General features: G+C 41.7%; 1 protein-coding gene across 1 annotated transcript; it reads left to right on the forward strand.

Moving 5' to 3' along the window:
* Window positions 1-7,162: 7,162 nt before the first annotated feature.
* On the forward strand, window positions 7,163-24,134 carry PHYH (phytanoyl-CoA 2-hydroxylase). Its single transcript, XM_070428350.1, has 9 exons — window positions 7,163-7,269; window positions 9,624-9,679; window positions 11,195-11,305; window positions 11,928-12,096; window positions 15,438-15,519; window positions 17,113-17,294; window positions 19,320-19,469; window positions 21,802-21,936; window positions 23,811-24,134. Exons 1-9 carry the CDS (start codon window positions 7,195-7,197, stop codon window positions 23,862-23,864), a joined length of 1,014 nt encoding a protein of 337 aa, XP_070284451.1. The 5' UTR covers window positions 7,163-7,194; the 3' UTR covers window positions 23,865-24,134.
* The last annotated feature ends 381 nt before the right edge of the window (window positions 24,135-24,515 follow it).

Below are 24,515 nucleotides of genomic sequence, written 5' to 3' on the forward strand. Positions count from 1 at the left end.
GACATCTGGGCCCAGCAAAACAAAAAAGCCCAAGTGCCTTGAAAGATCCTTGAAGAATCAGGTGATTGTCATTGAGTATTTGTGATCATAGTATTTGATAAAATCCATGTAGAATATCTTTAAGTGAGCTATTAATAAATAGACCATTATCTGGCTTCCTGGAAGCACTTTAAAACTTCACATTGAGGTGTGTTTATCTTGGTATAGTGATTTATTTTCTGTAAGCCCTATGATAGTTGCATTCAAAAATGCAGTTTGTTAGAATGCAGAGAATTAGTGAATACAGCCTGAGGAGGCTGTGCCCTGGTGAGGTCAGTTCCTTCAGGCAACAGGAGGTATTTCCCAAGGAACATCAAAGTTAAGCTTATTTGCTGTGTTGAAGCATTTATTGTGATTCAATCCAGGAAGAGAAACAAATACTGTGCCAGCAATATGTATTTTTTCTTTTTTTTTTTAATCCTCAGGAGAGGATATGTTTATTATTTTGTTTGTTTTTAGGGAGAGAGGAACAGAGAGAGAAACATCAATTAGTTGTCTCTAGTATGTCCCCCGAACCCACAACCTGGGTATGTGACCTAGTCAGGAATTGAACCTGCCACCTCTGAGTGTATGGTAATACGCTCCAACCAACAGAGCCACACTAGCCAGGGCAGGACTGTTTGTTTCCTTTCCTACGTAATTGGCTAAGGCTTTAAAATAGATCAAACCCAGAGTTTTCTTATCAATGCTCATGATTACTGTCAAATGGTTGAAAAACAATTAATTTTAAATTACTGTATCTGTAAATGGAGAGTAGAGATGGTTGCCATGGGCTGGGGGAGGGGAAAATAAGCAAATGTTGGTCAAAGCCTGTAAACTTTCATGTAAAAGATGAGTAAATTCTGTACAGCAGGGCAACTAATTAATAACAACATATACTTGAAATTTGCTAAGGGAGTGGATCGTAAGAGTTCTCACCACACACAGATAACAGATGATATGTTAATTTGTCATCATTTTACAACGTATACATAAATTATCCCCTTGTACACTTTATATATAATTTTGTCAATTACATCTCAGTAAAGCTAGGGAGAAAAAAAATAATCTACAACCCAGGAAATTGTGTTTTTAAAGAATATTGATGGTAAAATTCTTATGCTGTAATACAAGGCAAAAAAATACCAATTTTATAAAATATATATATGCGTGTATTCCAAGTATATATGAATGGAGAAAAATGCACAAAAATCTAAATGACTTTCTTCTAGAGACTAGGAGCATGAGTGAATTTGTTAAAATTCTATATTTTCAATTTTTTCCACTGCATATGTATTTGATCACAAAACACTGAACCATTTAAATATTTGTTATATTTTTAAATATGTTAATATAATTAATGGAAAAATGAAATATACATGAAGGGCCATGGAAGCACAAAATTTTCTTGGGAGATGGATAGGTCCCTTCATTCTTGGGCAGTTTAGCTTTAGAACAAACCCTTCTTTCCCCAGCAGAGTCCCTGGTTCCACTCTCTCCCCTCTGTGCACACACTGCCTGTGGAGAAATTCCTTGTGCAGATTGTTAAGCCCTCACCAGCTACTTACTGCCTTTCTTCCAACTAGCTGAGAACCTTCTGCTACCATGAATGCTTGCCCACACCCCCTCTATTTCCCCTGTATTTTGTAGACAGCCTTGCACAAATTAGGTCCTTAAGAAGAATCTAAGGCCGTGGTTCTCAACCTTGGCTGCACATTAGAATCACTTGGGGATCTTTTTAAAACCCTGATTTCTGGGCCTCATCCTCCAGAAATTCTGTTTCTTTGTTATGGGGTGGGGCCACAACATTAGTAACAAAGAAAGAATTTCCAGAGGATGAGGCCCAGAAATCAGGATTTTAAAAAGATTCCCAGGTGATTCTAATGGGCAGCCAAGGTTGAGAACCACTGATCTAAGGTTTGTTGGTTGACTTCATGTAGTGCTAGGTAATTTACCTGAGTCCTCTTGATGTTTCTCAATCCAGACAATTCATTTTATCCTTTCATCTTCTCTCGGCTTCATACATAATCTCTTTTAGTTCCTAGTTCAGGCTGAAAGATTAAAAATCTTTTTGTACCATACATTATCTCAGATTTTCACACTTGTTTTAATTATGGCTGACACCAGATATGGGCTTAGAGAAAATAGTCTTACATCTCTTTGTCTGGAAATAATTTATATAAAGTCTATCTTATAGCTACAACATACAGTTCATAATTGTGACCTTATATCCTGCTTTTCCTAAATTATTTTCATAAGAGATCGTGATCTTTATGGGACATATTCTGAATTCTAATTCAAATCTAAAGAAATGATAGTGGAGCGTGTGTGTGTGTGTGTGTGTGTGTGTGGCTTTTCTTGTTTCCATTACCACAAAATACCAGAAATGGGGGTTCTCAGAGGATGAGAGTAGAGTTAGTGATATATCAAAGTCACCTGGAAAGACTTCATTGGGGTTAGGTCTCACCTAGGTAATCTAGGATGAGCTCATCTAGAGATTCTTAATCATATCTATCAAGACCCTTTTTCAAAACAAGGTCACACTCACCCTTTCCAAGGGTTAGGAAATGGACAGACCTTTATTTTTATGGGAGGACATGATCTTTAGGGGGAAAGATCAGGAATTTTGTTTTGAGATGTCTGTTAGAAATCCGGAAATCCTAGTGACGATGTGAAGTAGGCAGCTGGATGCACACAGTCTGGAGTTTATTGGATAGTACAGGGCAGACACAGATTTGGGATACAGTTTACAGAAGGAACTTAAAGTCATGAGACTGGAGGAGATTCCTGAAGAAAGTAGTGTTTATAGAAAGAGTATCAAAGGACTGAATTAGGAGCCCAGTGAATAAGGAAGATCGAGCAAATGAGGCTGAGAAGAAGCAGGGAGGGAGTTGCTTCTTTGTTTCACTGAGTCCCATAAGTTTTGAAATGAGAATCAGCCATCGGATGCTGAACATAGTGGTCACTGGTGAATTTGATGAGAGCCATTTCAGTGAAATGATGAGTGTAAAATATTGACTGACAAAATTAGAGGAGAAAAAATGGAGACAGTGAATGTATGCAATTTTTTTTTCAAGTTTTGCTGCAAAAAGGATGGAGAAATGTGTGAGTGATAATTAGAATAGGATCAGTAGGAGGCTTTTATAAGACAGAGGAAATAACAGGATGCTTGTATGTTGATTGGGGGTAGGGGATAACCAACAAAGACGGAGAAGAATTGCTGAAACAAGGTTCTACAACAGTCCAGGCAGGATGGGAAGTAATGCACAAGGGGAGGGCTGGCTTTCCTAGGAGCAATGAGTAGTCCTGTAGTTGCAGAGAACGCTGAGAATGGGCAGAGTTGCAGGAAAATGGCAAGTATGTTTGCTTCCTTTTGGTGCATGAATGGATTAAGTGAACTTTAAAACCTGCTACCAAATTACCTGACCTACAGTCATACCTACTCCTCTTAGGAGGGAATGAATGGCATTTGGGGCTGGGGGAGTGAGGGGGCACTTTTCAATCTGGAATTGATTACAATTTCTCATTCATATGATGACATTTTCTTAAGTGTGAACAACACCTGAACAATTTCATCCAAGGTTTTCTTAGGTCATGCTCCTTTTTCTTAGCTGCTCAAATATGACTATTTTAAAAAATCATTTTCTGCCTGGCCGGCATGACCCAGTGGAGCATCGACCTATGAAACAGGAGGTCACAGGTTTGGGCTTGATTCCCCCACGTGGGGCAAGCAGGAGGCAGCTGATCAATGATTCTCTTTCATCATTGATGTTCCTATCTTTCTCTCCCTCTCCCTTCCTCTGAAATCAATAAAAATATATTTTATGGGGGGAAAATCATTTTCTTTAACTTATACATTTGGGGGAAACTTTTGAAAATTCTGTTTCAACATTTGTCTTCAAGGTCACTTTCAATATTTAGATAAACTAAGCACATTTCTTGAAGATAGAGGTAAATTTGAAATGATATTCAAAATTCCAACTTAATAAGAAATGAGTAAATACCAAACTCTGAAGGAGAAAGAAATGATCATTCTTGTGATAATGTACGTTCCACTAATGTTCTGTTTCAATAGTTCTAAAAATATTTTATATCCACACAATTACTAAATATAACTACTTAAGGCAGTTCCAAATAGTCCTAATTGTTATTTAAAAAAACTAGCAAAATCCATCAAATTACCTCTTTACCTAAGGAGAAATTACTATTTTAATTCCCCATGGGATCTTAAATAAAAAATCTTCAACACCCCTCTAATTTTAAAAAGGCAGATAACAATTGGAAGTATTCAAGGATTTCCTTCATCTCTTTTAATAATCATAAACTTAAACACATCCTTTGTATAAATGCCTTCTGGTAGGGAGGGCAGGGATTTTCACACACTTGTAAAATGAGGGTATTTTAAGGGAACATTAAAATTACAGGTGTAGCCCCGCCAGCGCAGCTCAGTGGTTGAGTGTCGACCTATGAACCAGGAGGTCACTGTTCAATTCCTGGTCGGGACATATGCCCAGGTTGCTGGCTCAATCCCCAGTGTGGGGCGTGCAGATGGCAACCAATCAATGATTCTCTTTTAGCATTGATGTTTTCATCTCTCCCTTTCCCTTCCTCTATGAAATCAGTAAAAATAATTTTTTTAAAAAAATTACAGGTGTAGATAGCTTCATCTCACTTGTATTTCTCATTGGAAAGGAAGGCTATAACTTTTAGGGCCTGTGAGGGTAAAAGTACAGATCTTTAAATAATTCAAGTAGGTGTGAATTGAATTTACATTTTTAGCTTTATTTTTCTCCTCCCAGCAGTCCCCACTTTCACCAGGCGGGGGCAGTAAGGAGACACCTAATGGTCTGTTCCCAGTACCTTTAAGGTTTTCCTCAGAAGCAGAGTATTTCCTGTACCTGCTCAAGGCCAGATACTTCATTTTAAACTATGATAAATCTAAGTGCTTTTCCTTATCCAGTTGACAAGTTCAGGGTCAGGTTCAGCCATGGGATGATCAGTCTGGGGACATGAAGTTAAAGGCTAATAAGAGAAGGCCCCAGGCATTTCTGTTAATCTAAAGCAGTGGTTCTCAACCTTCCTAATGCGGCGACCCTTTAATACAGTTCCTTGTTGTGGTGACCCCCAATTTCATTGTTACAAATTGAACATAATTAAAGCATAGTGATTAATCACAAAAACAATATGTAATTATGTATGTGTTTTCCGATGGTCTTAGGCAACCCCTATGAAAGGGTCGTTCGACCCCCAAAGGGGTTGTGACCCACAGGTTGAGAACCGCTGATCTAAAGGAATCTGGGAGTCTGGTAGGGAGGAATCATGGAAAAGGAATCAAGAACCCAGAGGTAAAGGCCAAAGGACAGGCCTTGCTCAGATGCTGACTTTCTCCCTTCTGCCTTAGAAAACAGGCAGCAGCTAATAATTCAGAGTTCTGGACTGCTTCTCTCCTTGACTATGGCAGTTTCATCATATTGGATAAACTCATCACTTAAATGATGACATGTTTATGAGGAGGAACATTCTGGAAGTAACTCTTTAAGCTAAAGAAACAATGAAAAAAATGAGAGAAAAAAGAAACAGTGAGATACTGCGTGCATCGTCTGTAGATACTGGAGGAAAAGGGACCTCATAGAAAGAACTTATAGTTCTTATAGCTACTATGGAAAACAGTATGAAGGTCCCTCAAAAATTTTAAATATAGAACTACCATATGATCCAGCAATCCCACTTCTGGGTGTTTATCCAAAAACAGTGAAATCAGGATCTCAAAGACATAGCTGCACTCCCATGTTCATTATAGCATTATTATAATAGCCAAGCTATGCAAATAACCTACATGTCTATTGACAGGTGAATGGGTAAGAAAATGTGGTATATACACAAAATGGAATATTATTCAGCTTTAGTAAAGAGGAAGGGCCCTGGCATGGCAGGTCAGCTCAGTTGGTTAAAGGGTCATCCTGATACCCCAGGTTTGATCCCTGGTCAGGACACAAACAGGAATCAACTAATGAATGCATAAGTTAGAAACAGCAAATCAATGTTTTTCTCCCTCCCTTTCTCTCTAAAATCAATAATAATAATAGTGATAATAATAATAATAGGGAAGGGGATAAGAAAGCAGCCAAAGGACTTGTAAGCATGCATATAAGCATAACCCATGGACACAGACAGTAGGGGGGTGAGGACATGTCCTGGGGGGTGGGAACAGCTGGGAGAAATCAATGGGAGGAAAAGGAGACACATGTAATACTTTAAACAATAAAGAATTTCTTAATAAGAATAAAGAGGGAAATCCTGCAATTGCCACAACATGGATGGACCTTGAGGACTTTATGCCAAGTGAGAAAAGCTAGTCACAAAAGGACAAATACTACTTATATGTGGAATCTAAGAGTCAAACTCATTGAAGCAAAGAGTGAAATAGTGTTTGCCAGGGGCTGTGGGGAGGGGGAAATGGAGAGGTGTTAGTCGGAGAGTACAAAGTTTCAGTTATGCCAGATGAATCGTTCTGGAGACCTACGATGCAGCCTAGTGCTTACAGCTAACCGTGCTGTGTTGGATACTGAAAATTTGCTAAGAGAGTAGATTTTATCTATTACCATAAACACAAAAACAATGATAAAGCATGTGAGAGGAAAACTTCAGAGGTCTCCTCTCACATGGATGTTCATGGCCTTGATGGTAGTGATGAGTTTCACGGGCGTATACATACTTATCCCCAAATCATAGAATTGAAAAAAAAAATTCTAGTTCTTTAGGAAATTTAAAATTATTCTAGAGACTGTGTGGATCAGACATTTCAGTGTGTCATGGATTTCATGCTCTTCCTTTTTAAGGACCAGCTTCTAATATTTGGGACTGGACTCCCCCGAAATTAAATGCCTCTTAACAGCATGTTACTTGTAGAGCAGAACATACTCATTTTTATTCTTTCAGCAGCTTAGTGGAAGGAACAGTCATGGGGAACAAAATATCCGAAACTACGCAGTTAAGACTGTGGGTCACGTTGCGGTTCAGTTTCTTATTGGGTGACCTTAGCCCAGTTCCTGAGCCCTTCAAGCTGAGGAGGAGGGGCGCCCGCTCGGGGCCGGGGGCGGGGCCGGGCCGGGGGCGGGGCCGCTCGCAGGAGCCAAATAGAGGCGAGGCCCGGCCGCCGTCCTTCCAGCTGCTGCCATGGACGGGGCGCGCGCTGCCTCCCGCCTGCGCGTCGTCCTGGGCCACCTCGGCTGCCCCTCGGCCGGGGCCGTCGTATCCTTTGGGCTACGCGGGGCTCGGGCTGGAAGGGTGGTGGCCTCCAGGGCGATCGTAGGTCCTTCCCCTTCCTCCGCGCCCGGGTCCCCGAGGTGGGCACAGCCCTTCCGGGCGCCGAGCGCGAGGGGCCCGGAGGAGGGCGCATCCCAGGCCCAGCGCCGGCTGCGGGGGGCGACGCGGCGTCCCTCCAGCCTCCGGGCCTCTCGGGCCGCTGTCGCCCTGCTTGTCACCAAGGGGGTCATCTTCTGACCTGCGCCGCGCGTGGCCTCCGCGGCTGCCCGGACACCTAGCAGCGTCCCCGCGCGGTCGCCCGAGGGCCGGGCGCAGAGCGGCCTGGAGGGGCCGGGCCGGCGGCCGGGCCTTCGCGGGGCACCCGCCGGGCTGGGAAGGGAGCTCGCCCGTTTGTCGCGCCCTCAGCTCTGCGCGCTGAGCTCGGGCTGCGACCCCTCGGCGCTCGCACTGGGTCCGCCTGCGGATTCGGCATCTGAATTAACCCGGGAGGGAATGGGTGCGCAGCGGTGTTGGGTCCCGAAAGAGGTCACTACGGCATAGGACGCGTCAATCAACTCCCTGTATAGAGTGTACTTGCCGCTCAGATTACGTGTTCTCTTCCGGGGCGCACTTTTGGAAGCGCCCCATAAACTGCCGGGGATGGCTCCTTAATGCGAGCTGATTCGCCTCTGTCCGGCTGTCTGTAGGATCCTGAAGTCTCATGACCATAGTAGCAGTTTCTTTTACTTTCACTATTGCTCTCCAGCTGAGTTCCAAGCAGCGATGTATCAGAACCGCTGTACATTTAAAATCGCGTCCATAGACTGATGTGGGGAACCAGGGTATTACATAATCTCATGTTACAGGTGAGAGATTGGAAGCTAGGCGAGATCAAAACTCTGGACCAAGGTCATTTAACTGAAGCAGTGGTGGTCAGAGTGTGGTCCTGGGACGTCAACACCACATGGAAGCTAGTTAGAAATGTAGATTTTCAGGCTCATCTCAGACCTCGGGAATCAAATCCCTGAGGATGGGTCCACTTGCTGTTTCTGACACATGCTCAGTTGAGAGAACCACTACTATATTGAGACTAGATATATATAATCAATTGAGGTTCCTCTCCAGGCTGTTACTACTTTGAAATTTGATATTCTGATCTTGCTGTTTCTTGCTATAATGGTGTCAAAGTCAGAACTCAGTGTTTTCACATGTATTTCCTTTTTTTTTTTTTTTTTGCACTGGAATGTTGACTTTTGAACTGTCCTCTCAATCACATTTTTTCTGAGAATAGTTGACAAAGGTCATCAACTTCTCTGCTACGTGAAACACAGACAGTAGCTAGTGATTCTGACTGCTGGCCTGCCTTTCTTTTGGACTATAACATTGTTCCAGTTATATAAGATGTCATTTAAAAATAACATGTTTGCCCTAGCCGGTTTGCCTCAGTGGATAGAGCGTCAGCCTTCAGACTGAACGGTCCCAGGTTCGATTCCGGTCAAGGACATGTACCTTGGTTGTGGGCACATCCCCAGCAGGGGGTGTGCAGGAGGCAGCTGATCGATGTTTCTCTCTCATCGATGTTTCTAACTCTCTATCCCTCTCCCTTCCTCTCTGTAAAAAAAAATCAATAAAATATAAAAAAATAACATGTTTACGAGAAGGGACATTCTGAAAATAACTCTTTAAACTAAATATATGATTTTAAAAAATGAAGAAAAGAAATTATAGATGCTAAGTCAACAATCTATGGTACTGGAGAAAAAAATTAGAACAAATGACTAGTTCTTTAAGTATTTAAAATTATATTTGACTGTGTGGATCATACTTTTCTTGGAATCGTTGCTTATTTTATAGGTTTTTTAAATGACCAGCCAAATTGTTTCTAATATTTTGGCCTGGACTCCAAATAAATTAAATACCTCTTTTAACTAGCACATCTTTCTCCTTACTTCTAGAATTGGCCCTTTCAATTTTTACTCATTCAGTTTAGTGGAAGGAATAGTCATGTGGAATAAAATAGATGGAAGCTATGAAGTAAAGGTTGTGGGTCAAGTCTTGGCTCAGCCATTTTCTGTTGGGTGACCTTGGACCAGCTACTGAGCCCTCCAGGCCGAGGTTCCCTGCTCTGAGTGGCAGGACTAATATCAGAGCTTCCAGCCCTCTCCTCAGGCGGCTGTGGGAATGAAACGAAGTGAGGGAAGCAGCAGTATGTAACTGTCAGAGTTACGTATATAAGCAGTTTGCTTGATATTTGTTTGGGACCCGTCTTCCCATGTGAAAGCCAATCCAGTTTTCTAGAAACTGTTGTTTCTAGAAAAGTTTGACTCCTAAATTTGTATTTGCCTTAATTCACATCCTAGATAGCTCACCCTACTTCAGGGGCTGTTCCTTCTGCCAGTTTCCATCCTCAATTCCAGTAAGTAGATCTAATTTTAATTTTTAACCATACAGTGTATATAAAGGCTCTTCTAGTGGTAACTAGGATATAAAACACAATATATTCTGTTGCCTGGTAACAATTCATTCTGCAAAGCCTCCATTTCTAGGACTTATTCTAATTAGAACAATTGTGGAAATTTTTGAAGATCCTGACTTTAATTTTCTATTTGTATTTTAAAATTCAGAAAGGAAAAAAATATCAGAAAGGGCACAATCTGATGTTTAAAATTCAGGCATGGCCCTGACCGGTTTGGCTCAGTGGATAGAGCAGCAGCCTGCGGACTCAAGGGTCCCAGGTTCAATTCCGGTCAAGGGCATATACCTTAGTTGCGGGCACATCCCCAGTAGGGACTGTGCAGGAGGCAGCTAATTGATGTTTCTCTCACATGGATGTTTCTGACTCTCTATCCCTCCCCCTTCCTCTCTGTAAAAAATCAATAAAATATATTTAAAAAAATAAAATAAAATAAAATTCAGGCATGCTATATCTTATTTAAGTTCACCTGTCATATGGTCATAGGATGTATCAGCTAACATGTTTAGTTTATCTCTTTACCTTTAAAGAAAAAGACATCTGATCTCCAGGACTATTCTCACAAAGCCACAATTCCAGCTAGAGAGGAATGGACTGGGTGATTTGAGTGTGTGTGTATGCTGTACACATATCTGGATTTTGTTATTTTGATTTCTTTGGAGAATGCATGAACCAGACAATTAAAAATATAAAATCTGCCCTGGCCGCAGTTGCTCAGTGGTCAGAGCATAGGCCTGCACACTGGAGGGTCTCAGGTTCGATTCCCGGTCCAGGGCAAGTACCTGAGTTGCAGGTCCCATCCCGCCCCAGGTCCCCAGGTCAGGACTCATGTGGGAGGCAACCAATCCATGTGTCTCTGTCATATCGATGTTTCTCTCTCCTGCCCTTCCTCCTCCCTTTCATTCTTTCTAAAAATCAATGGGAAAAATATCCTCACTCCTTGGGTGAAGATTAAATATATATAACCAGATTGCGCCCTTTCTGATATTTTTTCTCCATTCTGTATATATATATATATATTCTACTGAATTTGTTGCCAATCTGAAAAACTATACCTATTCATTACAAAACAAAATTTAAAATCAGAGAAATAAAATCTTTTAAAATCATATATAATTTCATTACATAAAGGTAATCACTGTTAAAAAAATCTTTGTATTTTTGCACTTTTTAAAAATAAATAGTATCTTAGTTTTATAAATTATAATCATATTTTATTATAATAAGCATTGTCCCTGCTATTATATGCCGCTTATTTTTAATGCCTAAGTCATATCCCATTGAATGGAGATGATATAATTTGTTAATTCTTTAATTTCTTTGTGACAGTAGTTAATGCTTTGGATTTAAAACTTTACATTTTTTTTCATGTTACTTCCTTAAAGTCTTTGAAATAGAAATGCTGGGTATTGTTAGGCTGTGATCTGTGATTATTTGAGATGTATTTTCCTCCTTTAGGTATACTCGGGATAATAATGTTCTAAGCCTAGAACAGAGAAAATTTTATGAAGAAAATGGGTTCCTTGTTATTAAAAATTTGGTATCTGATGCTGATATTGAACGCTTTAGGTATGGTAACTATTTGTTATTTTACAGAAGTATATGTTTTATGCATGTGATGGGAATATAGTAAGATTAGCTTGTGCACTTTTAGTGATTTGGCTCCTTAGGAAACTGGGCTCTGGAGCCAGACTGGCTGGCTTTACTGTTAGCCCCACCACTTAACATTGTGTGTCCTGGGGCAGTTTACTTACCCTTCCCATGTCTCTGTCCCACATCTGTGAAATGGGGGTAAGAATAGTACTTACGACCTAGAGTCGTTGTTAGGACTAAATAAGGTAAACATATTGAGAGGAGACTTGGAACAGGGCCTGAAGTGCTGCGAGTGCTACACAAGTGTTTGCTATTCTTCAGGTGTAACCAAATCACATGTATTTCTCCAAATGGCCTTCTAAGCTAAGGAATATTTGAGTTCTGGTAGTGAATTCCAGCCTCGCAGTTAGGAAGCAGGGACTTCTGAGTTGGCTGCTTTCTCCTCCTTTCCTAATCAGAATTATTCAACCTGGGCTGGAGGCCAACTTAGTGCAGAGGGAATACCCGCCACCCCAATCTATGAATTTTTCCCAGAACAGGGTCAGGCAGGTGCTTGGAGCCAGCAGTAAGGACATCATTTGCCAACTTAATTTTCTAGGAATGAGTTTGAAAGACTCTGCAGACAGGAGGTAAAACCGGCTGGATTAATGTTAATGAAAGATGTGACCATTGCGAAATCAAAATATGCTCCAAGTGAAAAAGTGATTACCAAGGCCCAAGATTTCCAAGAAGATGAGGAACTCTTCAGATACTGCACTCTCCCTGAGGTTCAAGACCTTGAATATATTTTCCTCTAAGCTAATAGCCCATTTGCATGCTTGCCTCCGAAATCTGTCTTTTTACTTTACCTAGCACCTTTCTGCTGTGGTCCTAGAGCAGTGGTTCTCCATGGGAGATGATGGTATTTGCAATGTCTGGAGACATGGTTGGTCGTCACACATGGACAAGGAGGGATAGTGTGCTACTGGCTTCTAAGTTGTAGAAGCCGGGATGCTGCTAATGGGGCTCTAGGACCCTATAATGCACAGAATAACCCCCTCCCCGAGACAAATGATTATTCAGCCCCAACTGTCAGTAATGCCCTGATTGAGAAATCCCACTGTAGAGTTTGCTAATTACCTCTGGTTGAGAAGGGAAGGAATTCTGTGTTAAAGAGGGAGTCTTTCTTACACTTGATACAGGCGTATCAAAGGGTGAAATTGCTGAAGCTATGCAGTGTAAATCCATTGCTTTTTTTGTTTGTTTGTTTTGTTTTGTTTTATGAATCTGGTCAGCAGAACTGTGAGTTTGATTTTAAATTTAAACTAGTTTTTAAAATAATTATTATTCTTTAAGAGCAATTCATACTTACAAAAATATCCAAGTAGTCCAGAGGGGCATAAAATGAAAAGTAAAGTTTCCCACCCATAGCCTTCTTCACTGCTCAGCTTTCTTATGTACTCATCTGAAATTATTTTGTGTATATGCAAGCATATTTGTATGCCCCCACCTTGTAACATGGGAACATACTGGTTGTCACCTTGTTTTTTCCATTTCTGGTAGATCTTAGACATTTCTCCATTAGTATCTCTGGATCTACTTATATTTTTAAAACTATTGTGCATTATTCCACTGCACACATGTACCCCAGTTCATGAACCATCCATTTAGAATGGCTTTAAAGGCGACATTACATATAGTACTTATTAGAAATTATAACCCAAAGGCTGTTAGAGAATTTGACTCATGAAGAAAGACTGTACAGGTCTGTGATGTCCAGCCCCATGCATTGGTGGCCGGAGGGGAAGTGGCCCTTCTGGACCATCCATTCATCTGAACCTCATGTTATGTGATGGACATGGAAGCAGTGTGGGTGGGTCAAGGAGGAAAAGCTGGAGATTGGAGGCCACTTGTGGTAAATGAAGCATTATTGGGATTTTCAGGTTTCCTACATTTCTAAAGTATGACCCATGTCTCTGGTTCATGCAATAATTTTTAGAAGGTATGCAATGTGTTTTTTTTTAATATATTTTATTGATTTTTTTTACAGAGAGGAAGGGAGAGGGATAGAGAGTTAGAAACATCAATGAGAGAGAAACATCAGCTGCCTCCTGCATACCCCCTACTGGGCATGTGCCTGCAACCAAGGTACATGCCCTTGACCAGAATTGAACCTGGGACCCTTCAGTCAGCAGGCTGACGCTCCATCCACTGAGCCAAACCGGTCAGGGCGGGTATGCAATATTTTAATAGCTACCTAGTTTAATGTATATTGAAAAGTAACCAGCACATCTAACCCATGATTTTGAGGATATTATTAATCAAGATAAGACTAAGTTAAAAGGAGTTAAAGAATTATTAGCTAACTATATTGGGAAATTCTGCAAAGTATGGCAAAAGTGGTGAGGATGGCTTTTGAATGAGGTTTAGAAAATATTGACCTAAGTGAAAAACAAACAGAAAAATGACAGGCTTTATAAAAAACAAGTATCAGGCCTGACTCCTCAGGCTTATTCCTCATACTCAAAATTATTCCAAATGAGTACGAAATTCGTGCACAGGTGGGGTCCTTAGGCCTGGCTGGCAATCAGGGCCGATCAGGTTCCCCACCTCCCCGCCTTCTCCTTCCCTTGCTGCCAGCGTCCTCCACCACCCACCCCCAGTTCCCCATCCCAGCCCGGGGCCCAGCCCCTATTAGGCGTGATCAGGACCTGCCAGCCAGGGGGAGGGACCGGGAGGCTGGCCAGCAGGGAGAGGGCCCAACCACCACTATGGTGGGCGGGTCTATCAGGGCTTGCCAGCTGGGTTGGGGGTCGGGGGAAGGGACAGGAGAAGGGACCTGGGAGGTTGGCCGCTGGCCCCAAGGAGGGAGCCGGCCCTCAGCCCCCCTGGGAAAGGGGCCGAGTCCACCACTACCCACCCCCAGTTCCCCATCCCAGCCCCGATTGGGTGATTGGGGCCTGCCATCTGGGGGGAGGGACTAGGTTGGCCAGCAAGCCCCATTGGCGATTGGGGCCTGCCGGCTGGGGGCAGCTCCTGCATTGAGCGTCTGCCCTCTGGTGGTCAGCACGCATCATAGCAACCGGTTGTTCTGTCGTAATGGTTGCTTAGGCTTTTATATATAGAGATTCCTTATACACAAGATACCAAATAGTGAGAAAGCAGTAAAATGTGCTTCATTTTTTGGAGTTAGAATTGGAGTTTGAATATCAACTTTTCATGTAGCTGACTCCGCCAACTTGGGCAATTTATCAGCCTCAGGCTTATTCATGTGGGATATTTGTTTTAATGGATTATTTAATGGGAACATTAATTTTCAGGGATTACTGTGAGGCTTAATTGGACTGATTTCATAAAGCCCCTGGCAAGTAGTAGGCATTCAATGTTGAGTCCTTTCTGTCCTTCACCCCTCCCCAGGAGGGTTAGGTACTGGAGGCAACACCGCAGCTGCTGGAGCCTGTGACTAATTCAGCCCTCCCTGTCACGTGCTCTCATTGCGGCTTGTTCTTCATAGCATGTGTCTCAACCACAACTGCCCATGTCATCATTTGTTTATCTTCCCACCAGACTATAATATAAACTCTATGGGGCAGCTCACTGTTGTGTCCCATTTCCTGTCACTCTGCCTGGTTCACAGACCTCAGTAAAGAGCTGAGTGAATGGTCACGCTGACTGTGAGGGTCCTCTGAGCTGCTGTTCTCCTTTCCTCTGGGCTCCTCATGGCAGCTGCATGTGGGTTGGGTCCTGTCATGGTCCCTTCCTGTGAACAGTCTCCATGAAGGAGGAGGAAGCTGGCTTCTCTCTGGGCAACTGTCGTCAGCTTTGATTGAAAGGAGGTGGGGAGGCATGAACCATCTGTCCTTCCCAGTTGATCTCTCATAGAAACTTCCATTTCTCTTGTAGAAAAAGTGGTTATATTTCCAATAGGCTCCAAAAAGCCTGTTAATTCAGAGTGTTAGAAATTTCCAATGATTTCCAAGTGCTCACTTTTCCAGGCTTTGTTTGCAATGTTGTGAGATTGGCTTTTTTAAACTACTGTCATCTTGATTCCCATAAAGATAGTTGTACTTTGTGCCACTTGCTTGTGCATCTGATTTCTCATGAACTCCCCCCCCCCGCTTTCCTTTAGATTCTGAAATATGTGGAGTGCTTCACTGGACCCAACATTATGGCCATGCATACCATGCTGATAAACAAACCTCCCGACTCTGGTAAAGGACTCCTATTTGTTCAGGGGAAGGAAAAACGTTTTGTTAAAATACATAAGGTTGATGTTCTAACTATAGCCATGTGTATAAGTGCTAAACTTGCATAAATGAGTATGTGTCCTGTTAAAAGAGAGACAACAGGCCTAAAATGGAATCCCTTGTGCTAGCCCACAGCAGCAAGCTGAGCCTTAATACCTAACCAAATTGCAGTTTCAGTTCCTCCCAGGAATAAAGTCTTAACCAGTCAGTGTCAGCACTAGTGAGGTCATCTGCCCAGTAGTCCCCCTGCCCCTCCCCTAAAGGGACTGCCTGAACAGTCCTCTTCTCTAGTAACTTCCGTATCCCTCCACCATCTGCCTACCAAAGCCTTCCATTTGGTAAGCTCCTCCGAACTCCTCTATCTGCTACATTGAATGCTGCTCAATTCGTAAGTCATTCAATACAGCCAATTAGATTTTTAAATTTACCCACTTGAATTTTGTTTTTTACAGTACTTCAATTCAAAATAGCTTATATCATAACAACATTTAGTATAATAGTGATTTCATATATTAATTGTAGGGTTATTACTGCTGGATTTTCAGATGATAGGATTCTTAAAAATTCAGGTCAATAAACAACTCTTTATATCACATAAGGACCTATTATTCAACATCTCTAAGCTTTATTAACCATCCTCACCTGTGATAGTGTGAATTCTGCCTTTATTATTATTATTATTAACAAAATTAAACTATTTTTGTAAATCACATACTATAGTTGTTATTAAAATTTATTGTGCTTTCTAAAATATAGCTTCTAAAACCTTCCTTAGAAACTGATTTGGATGGTAGTACTCAGGAATCTGCATGTTATTTACCATCCCCTGATATTCTTATGCAGATGGCTGTTGGGCCATGCTGAGGAATGTTGCTATACCAGCAGTAGTAAATTGGCCATCAGAGATCTTTTCATCTTTTCTACTTGTTCTTCCTCGAGGGCCAGGAGAGGCTTCTGTGATAGGCCTGTAGCTTAACATCACCAGGTCTCTCCGCTCCGGATGTCTTGCCTGGAGAGATCAGGGAGCCTGGGGAATTAGATTCAAAGAGCAAAACCAGGGAGAAATGTAAGTGTGGTCGTGGCATCTCTGATTCTGCACAGTGATTATATACCAAATGCTTCTAGTTTGGTGAGGAAACCTCTTAGGGCTTTTTTATTTAGTTAGCTAGTTAAAAAAATTTTTCAGACTATCAGGAGACCTCAAAGTTGACCACTCTCTTCAATGTAATTAATTAAACTTTGTTTTTTAACACTAGGCCCTGTGCCCAAACCAGTTAGAAAGGAATAAAGCACAATAGAGATGATGATATATGTATGACTTGCTAGAAAATCGTGTATGTGAGTACTCAGCTACCAGAAACCCAGAAAAAAGTAGAGGATCTGGAGTCTCTGTGTTGATTCGATATTCCAGTTTGGTGCTTGTCACCTGAGGCAGATTTTCTAGAATCTAGAACATTGTTTCATTTGTTTGGTTTTTGCAGGGATTGGTCATTATTCTGGTTTTTCAGGCAGAAGAGAAGAATTCTGAGCGTCTTTTAACAGCAGGTTCCATTTCAGGCAAGAAGACATCCCGCCATCCCCTGCACCAGGATCTGCACTACTTCCCCTTCAGGCCCAGCGATAGCATTGTTTGCGCTTGGACCGCCATGGAGCACATTGACCGGAACAACGGCTGTCTGGTGGTGCTCCCGGGCACACACAAAGGCACCCTGAAGCCGCACGATTATCCCAAGTGGGAGGTAGGTCTGCCTAGCAGCTGAGTCTTGATCAGAATCTTTCGTTGTTTTGATTTCCCATCAGTCTGCATAAAGAGCTTTACCAATGAGATGGCATTTCCTTTCACAGCCAAACATTGGTCTAGGACAGTGATGGCGAACCTTTGGAGCTCGGCATGTCAGCATTTTGAAAAACCCTAACTTAACTCTGGTGCCGTGTCACATATATAAATTTTTTGATATTTGCAACCATAGTAAAACAAAAACTTATACTTTTGATATTTCTTTTATATATTTAAATGCCATTTAACAAAGAAAAATCAACCAAAAAATGAGTTCACATGTCACCTCTGACACATGTGTCATAGGTTCGCCATCACTGGTCTAGGATTTGGAATCCCAATCAGGGAAAATTCAAGGATGTTAGATAAAGTACTCATTTTTGCACTTTCAACAAGGGTTCGAAAGCCAATTAACATGGGGAACTTTGGCAGGTGTAGGATTCGAGATTATAGAGCCTAATTTGCAAAGGTAAGACATACACATTGCAAGACCAGATGCACGTGCCAAGTGCCAAGTGATTCTTACACAGTGATTGATGGCTCTTGGAGTGAAAAAGAGGGAGGGCTCATCTTCCAGCTGGAGAGACCAGCAGAAGCTCTGGGGAGGATGGAGCAGTATTCCATTGCATGGCTGTCCCACGGTTTACTGATTCAACTGTTGATGCTGAAGGACTGTTAAATGCTTTTGAGCTCAGAAGTGACCGATCTGATTCTTCAAGACCACTAATCTTGGGGTGTGGCACGGGATGTACTGAAGATGTAGGAGTCCAGAGGCAGGGGAACCACAAAGGAGACTTCAGTGCTTTAGGTGTAAGGCAATACATCTTGCAACCCCAGAATGATGGTCAGAATGGGAAGAGCACCTGTTACTAAGGCAGGAAGAATGAATGTGGTCCTGTAGGAAGTAAAGAGAATATAGCTTTAAAGACTTCTGTCTTAGTGAGACTTGGTGTGCTGATGATTAGTGCTAAGTAAAAAAAAAAAAAAGAGTCTGGATTTTTATATAAAATCTGAAATTGTGAGATTTGTCAATTAAGGTGAGATTTAGGGAAGGTTTGGTGCAAGCAAAGGGGAGTGTTTTGGAGAGCTGCAGGGTCTTGCTGAGTCCCTGGAAGGCTGGCTAGGCCTGCTGGGCTGGAAAGTGGGCATTGTAGCTCGGTGGGAAGAGTAGGTTGGGGCACCTGGTGTGGGCAATTGAACCCTGACTATGTCCGGTCTCTTCCATCCTCTGCTCAGATTTGAATCTGAGTGGCCGAAATGGGAGGTCAGTTTGGCCGCATATCCACCCTGGCCAGGAGAGAAGTGCCCTGGATCCAAGTCCTAACAGAGTTCAGTCTTAGGAGGGGGGATGGGACGCTGCCTCTACCCTAGAACAGCAGCCCCACCCCCTCATAAAGGCTTGTAAGCTTTAAATCACGTCTCACTGTAGTTTTTAATAAAGACATAACCTTTCCTTAAAGCAATAACTAACTTTGGAAACAGTTATAAACAAACACAATGTTATAATTTGCGATTCTTCTTTCTTTACTCTGGACGAGACATGAGCTCAGAAAAATTGAACATTTTTCCCCCCTAGTTTTGGAGAATAGTTTCTCAGAGATACTCCTGAATAATAGGAGAATGATTTATGCAGAGTTCCAGATGAGGAGACTATCATGCTGAGAAAGAATGATCATGGGTTCAGGCTGTAAAGTTCTCCTGCATTAACTGAAAAATGCAAAGCTGACCTAGAGCTTCATTTATTATTCAGTAACAAAGGGGAGGAGGAAATTCCAAAGTTTTTATTTGGTCCAAAAAAAAAAAAAATCTGTGATTTTAATATCAACAGGTGACATCTGAGAAGCTTTTGTATATTTACGTTTTTTTAAAGAATTTAACTTATCTCCTCTTGGAAGAACTTAGAGTACCTTTGCTTTTCCTGATGATCTATAAAGTCTGTAATTACTGGCTTCCTCAAATACAGACTTGGCTCTCATTTGTGTTCTAGGGGGGAGTTAACATAATGTTCCACGGGATCCAGGACTATGATGAAAAGAATGCCCGGGTTCACCTTGTGATGGAGAAGGGAGACACCGTTTTCTTTCATCCTTTGCTCATCCATGGATCTGGTCAGAACAGAACTCAAGGATTCCGGAAGGTATGCATTAACATAACAGCACTTTTCAATGATGAATGGTCAAACACAAAAATGCCAAGATATATTGAAATTTAAAAGATTTGACACTTTTGCCGTGGCTGGTAGCGCAATGGTTAGAGCATTGGCCTGTTCACCAAAGGGTCACGGGTTCCATTCCCAGTCAAGGGCAGGTACCTGGGTTGCAAGTTTGATCCCTGGCCCTGTTTGGGACATGTGTGGGAGGCAACCAATCCATGTGTCTCTCTCAACAACCGTGTGTGTGTGTGTGTGTGTGTGTGTGTGTGTCTCCATCTCTCTTTCTCTCTCTCTCTCTCTCTCTCTCTCACCTCTCCTTCCCCTTCACTCTCTCTCTCAAAAAAAAAAAAAAAATCACTGGAAAAAATATCCTCGTTAAAAGATTGTGACTTTTAACTAAACTAGCCTTTAGTCCAATTTGATTGCCAGGAAATATATTTCATGCTTTTTTTGCTCAGATCAGTAAGAAGCCAGGCGACCTCAGGATCCCATTCATGATTTGCTTCAGAGCCAGAGCTTACTTGGGAGCTGACGGCCTGTGCTTTGGAGGCAAAAACCATTGCTGACAAACTGAAATAATGAAGTTTTGAATGTATATAGCTCATAGTAACCAAATAACAGAAAAGTTTATATTATCATTGTTGTTGAAAAAAATATTATTGATCCAAAAGAAAGGTTCTGAATTGGCTATCCAGAAATCAGATTTAGCAGGCAGCCATTGTTTTCACCCCTCAGTGTTAGAGCATTTTTAAAATATATATATTTTTATTGATTTCAGAGAGGAAGGGAGAGGGAGAGAGAGATAGGAACATCAATGAGAGAGAGAATCATTGATTGGCTGGGGATCAAGCCTGCAACCCAGACATGTGCCCTTGACAGGAATCGAACCTGGGACCCTTCAGTCCGCAGGCCAACGCTCTATCCAGTGAGCCAAACCAGCCAGGGCTTAGAGATTTTAAACTTAATGATCTCATTGCTTACATTAAAACGTGACAAATTTCTCATAAATTCTCAATTTCTCATTTCTCTAAAATTCAGCAGCACACCTGGCAGTACAGTGGTGTGGACTCACATTTCCCCCTTGATTACATGACTGAAAATACTAAATATTGGGGGCTTCTTTGGGCTGAGTGAGGCTGTTCGTTTGTTACACCAACCCCTGTTGTCTCCCTGAGGCAAAGGGTTAGTTGCCAGGTTTCATCTTTCATTCATTCATATTTGCACTGGGCTCAGCAGGGCCAGGATGAGGGTGAGGTGAGAAGGCACTCTCTTCAGGGGCTAATATTTTAAAAAATCAAAATCACTGCAAGAAAATCCATGATGAGCACAATGCCAACATTTTGAATCTGAGTGGCGGCAGTGGGAGGTTCTTCACGAGATCAGGCTCTTCGCTAGCACAGACCTCAGCACTGTCAAGGGCGGGCGGCATAGGCACCACGGTACAAAAAATGAGGAGTTTCGTATACTGACTGCAATTTTTCGATATTTTTTCAACTACTTTAATGTTTGGAAAAACACTAACCTTTAAAAAATACATAAAAACATGTATAAAGGATGCACATTTCCCCTTTCACTGGGGCTCACATGGGACACGGAGCTTGTGACCACTCTGCCTAGAAATGTGATGTTTGGGGCAAAGTAGGAAGTTCTGACAGGTGTGGTCCCTTTAGATAACTAACCTGTGCCTGGGAAGGTGAGTTTGAGGTAGTGCCTTGCAGCAGATCTGTTTATAACTTTTTCAAGAATGGGAAGGGCCAAGTAACTTCTGTCTTGCCTTCATAAAGGAACAAGACAGGTATCTTATGCTGTCAGACTTCAAATGTCCTTTTGATTCAATAGGGGGGTATATTATTTTCCTTTGCAAGGTGTCTTCCCCACACACAAACACATAATCTGTGGCCATTGAAATAACAAGCCGTCACAAACTTCATTGAGTAACTTTTGTGACTAAGATGATGAAAAACCCTGGAATACATTCCCTTTAAGCATTTGGGGATATCTACTCCTTAGAAAAATCAAATGTTAAAAAGTTAAAGACCTCTGACTTAACGGAATTATGTTCCCTGCCCTATAAATGCCTTTTGAAAATAAATATCACAGCTAGTTAAAAACCTCTTGTAACTTCTCAAGTAGCCTTTAGCTGGGAGGAGAAAAAACTACTGAGCCACAAAAAGACTGATTTAAGGCACCATGGAACAGATTTCAATCTAGAAATCAAATGCTGAGGGAAATAACTGACTTTCTAAAAGGAACCTTGCTTGGTTGCTGGTGTTGATGGGATTTTACCCCTTAATATTAATTGGTTCACTTTGCCCAGGCAATTTCCTGCCATTTTGCCAGTGCCAACTGCCACTACATCGATGTGAAGGGCACCAGTCAAGAAAACATTGAGAATGAAATTGTGTCGTTAGCAGAAAAATTGTATGGAGTGAAAGAAGGTGTCTCCCTGAAGGTATGTGTATGAAATGGCAAGATAAAGATCTCGGTTTTTGTCTTTTCTTCAGATGCTTACTAATCCTCCTTGTTGATTTAATTTGAGGGTATAAACTGCTTGTGGTGAGAGCTCTTTGCAGAAACGTGGCTGAGACCCACAAAGAATGCCCATGGAATTTCAGTTTGCACTTGCTTCCCAGTGTGGGGAGCTGATGGCCTGCCGGCTTCTTTGTGTCTTTGGACTGTCCTGGCGTGTGCAGGCTACCTTGTTCCAGGACAGTCAGATAGGATAGAAAATAGAAAACATACTTAGAGGACAGGAAATGAAGGACAACAGGCTACCTCCTGAATGCACACAAGGAAAGTTAAAGGTTTGGACTAGCTATCACAGTCCTCCTTTATTTGTACAGAATAGATATTTATACATTTGGAAATCCAATAAGACTCCCAGAAAGCAATTCTTAGGCAAGTGTTTGTTTGCATGTACAGAGAGAGATCGCTAATGCTTATCAGTAAGAGGTGTGAGATACTTCATATGCTTTCCTAATTCATACACGTCACTTGTAAATTATTTGTTCTTAATTAGTGAACATTCAGTGCTGATGAGGATCAATAGAAAAATTCTCAGTCAAGGCAAATAGACATATTTGCTTTGTAGACTATGTACATTTTAGCCTGGGAACCAAGAAGCTGATCTGTTTTTAAATGTACAGTAGGTAGTCAAAAGTGCATGCACTTCCTCTGGGGTGGCATGACCCTCCCACAGGCCGAGGCTTCCCTTCCTGTGAAGAGCACCGCACACCAGTCTGTCGGAAATCATTTTCCGAACACCTTCCCAGCTCAAGAATCTTACTTCGCCCTTTACTTCTATCTCCCTTTAGAATCTATGAATGTACCCACCTCTGAAAATGCTCTGATCTCACATTTGCAGATTCTAGAAAGTATCGTCCCTCTCCCTTTGTCCAGTATGTAAAATGACTTACAAAGGCAGCGTAGTTTGTCAACATAGTTGTGGTTTCCGTCCAACATCCTGAATTTTAAGGCAGGAAAAAAGTATACATTCAGTTTGAGGTTTGTCATTATTGCACTAAATGAGTTACCTCCTATATTTATTTTAGTTACCTTCTAAGTTACAGTTTATCAATTTTATGTACAACAACAATACAAACTTTTGCTCTATAGTTCTTTTAAGGTAACAACAAAAGCATTTTCACACTCTTTTTCTTATTTTTTTTTCACCAAAATCCAATGCTGCAGTCATTAGAGCTGCATGCTCCTAATGAGAAAATAGTCCAAGAGGTGGGCCTGTTACGTGACACAAGCTAGACTTCAGAGTCAGGTCAAATTCCAAAATCGTTCTTCTCTCTATACCTTGCTGGTTGCTCAAAAATAAACAAGAAATAAGAAATAAATTTAAAAGTCTGAATTGCTTTATGAAGAACAAAGGAAAAGCAAATAAACCAGTAACCTATAGCATCATTGGCATGGTTATGACCTAATCAGGAGTAGATGACTCAAAATGAGCCAGGCAAATCACCCGGCGGAAGGCAGGAAGATGGGTAGGGAACTGTCTGTACTGTGACCGAGCATAATAATCAGCCGGCTGCGGACCTGTGACCAACAAGAGGACCCAGTACAACAGGGCTGACAGCTTGGGGACTCCCTGCCTTAGATTGTTTAACATGATATTAGATGTTGGCAAATAAGTAAATCGGAGTCTCAGAATATGATTTGTCTTCTGATGGGACTATTGTAAAGGCTTCCACGTGTCCGTCCCCCCTTCCCCCCGCCCCCCATTTAACCATTTGTAGATGCTAGAAATTTACTTTCTTTTATGGTGAAGAGACAAACTGAAGTGTTCCATAAACTCCTTTTGTTTGGCATTATTTCCAGGATGTTTGGAGATTTCGAGGACGGCTTGTGAAAGGACAAAGAGTCAACCTTTGAAACAGCTCTTTGCTATAACTCTTTCAAAGAAATCAAAATGAAATAAGGCATCTAAGGAAAATATTTTCTTAATGAGATGACACAATCTTTTCTATCGCTTGTTAACAAATCAAAATGCGTATACCAGGTACCTAATCGCATGTGGGTAATTTTGCAGTGCAGTGGTGTTGCTTTCATGAATGTAAAAACAGTAAAAGTGAAATGGTATTCGTTTTAAGGAAAATGAAGTTAGGGTTGCAGCCAAAATAAAGGTAATTCTGTATAACTTAAGTGTGTTAAATCCGTTTGTTTATTTTTTCATTCAATTCGCTTTAAAAAAAATTATTTATTAAATTGATTGGGGCCAATTAGCTCTTTACCCAGCAGAAATAAATGCTTTGAAACTCAGGTTGAGTTTTATATCCCTCTCCTGGGAAACACACCACCTACTTACTTCATGTCATGAGATACTTCTTTTCAAAAACAGGACACTGTACAGCGAGGCACACGGCCTGGAGGGCACGGGAAGGGCATCGTGGTGGTGGATGCTTATGCTCTGACGCAGGATTCCCTCCATGCCTTCTCCCCCCAGCCACCCTCCCTAGGAAAATGGACTGTCCAAGTCTTTCTAAAGGAAGAAGACAAGGGTAACTTCTGCTATTTCTTATTGGG

Source organism: Myotis yumanensis, unplaced genomic scaffold (genome assembly GCF_028538775.1).
Source record: "Myotis yumanensis isolate MYYU_CA2020_CCGP unplaced genomic scaffold, mMyoYum1.0.hap1 SCAF_1, whole genome shotgun sequence".
Lineage (NCBI taxonomy): Eukaryota > Metazoa > Chordata > Mammalia > Chiroptera > Vespertilionidae > Myotis > Myotis yumanensis.

What these genes read in the sequence shown, in the direction of transcription:
- PHYH (XM_070428350.1), top strand. Translation starts at nt 7,195, where the DNA reads ATGGACGGGGCGCGCGCTGCCTCCCGCCTGCGCGTCGTCCTGGGCCAC. An exon ending in GCTGATATTGAACGCTTTAG is followed by an intron (nt 11,306 to 11,927) that starts GTATGGTAACTA and finishes TTAATTTTCTAG; the next exon opens with GAATGAGTTTGAAAGACTCT. An exon ending in AAGAAGGTGTCTCCCTGAAG is followed by an intron (nt 21,937 to 23,810) that starts GTATGTGTATGA and finishes CATTATTTCCAG; the next exon opens with GATGTTTGGAGATTTCGAGG.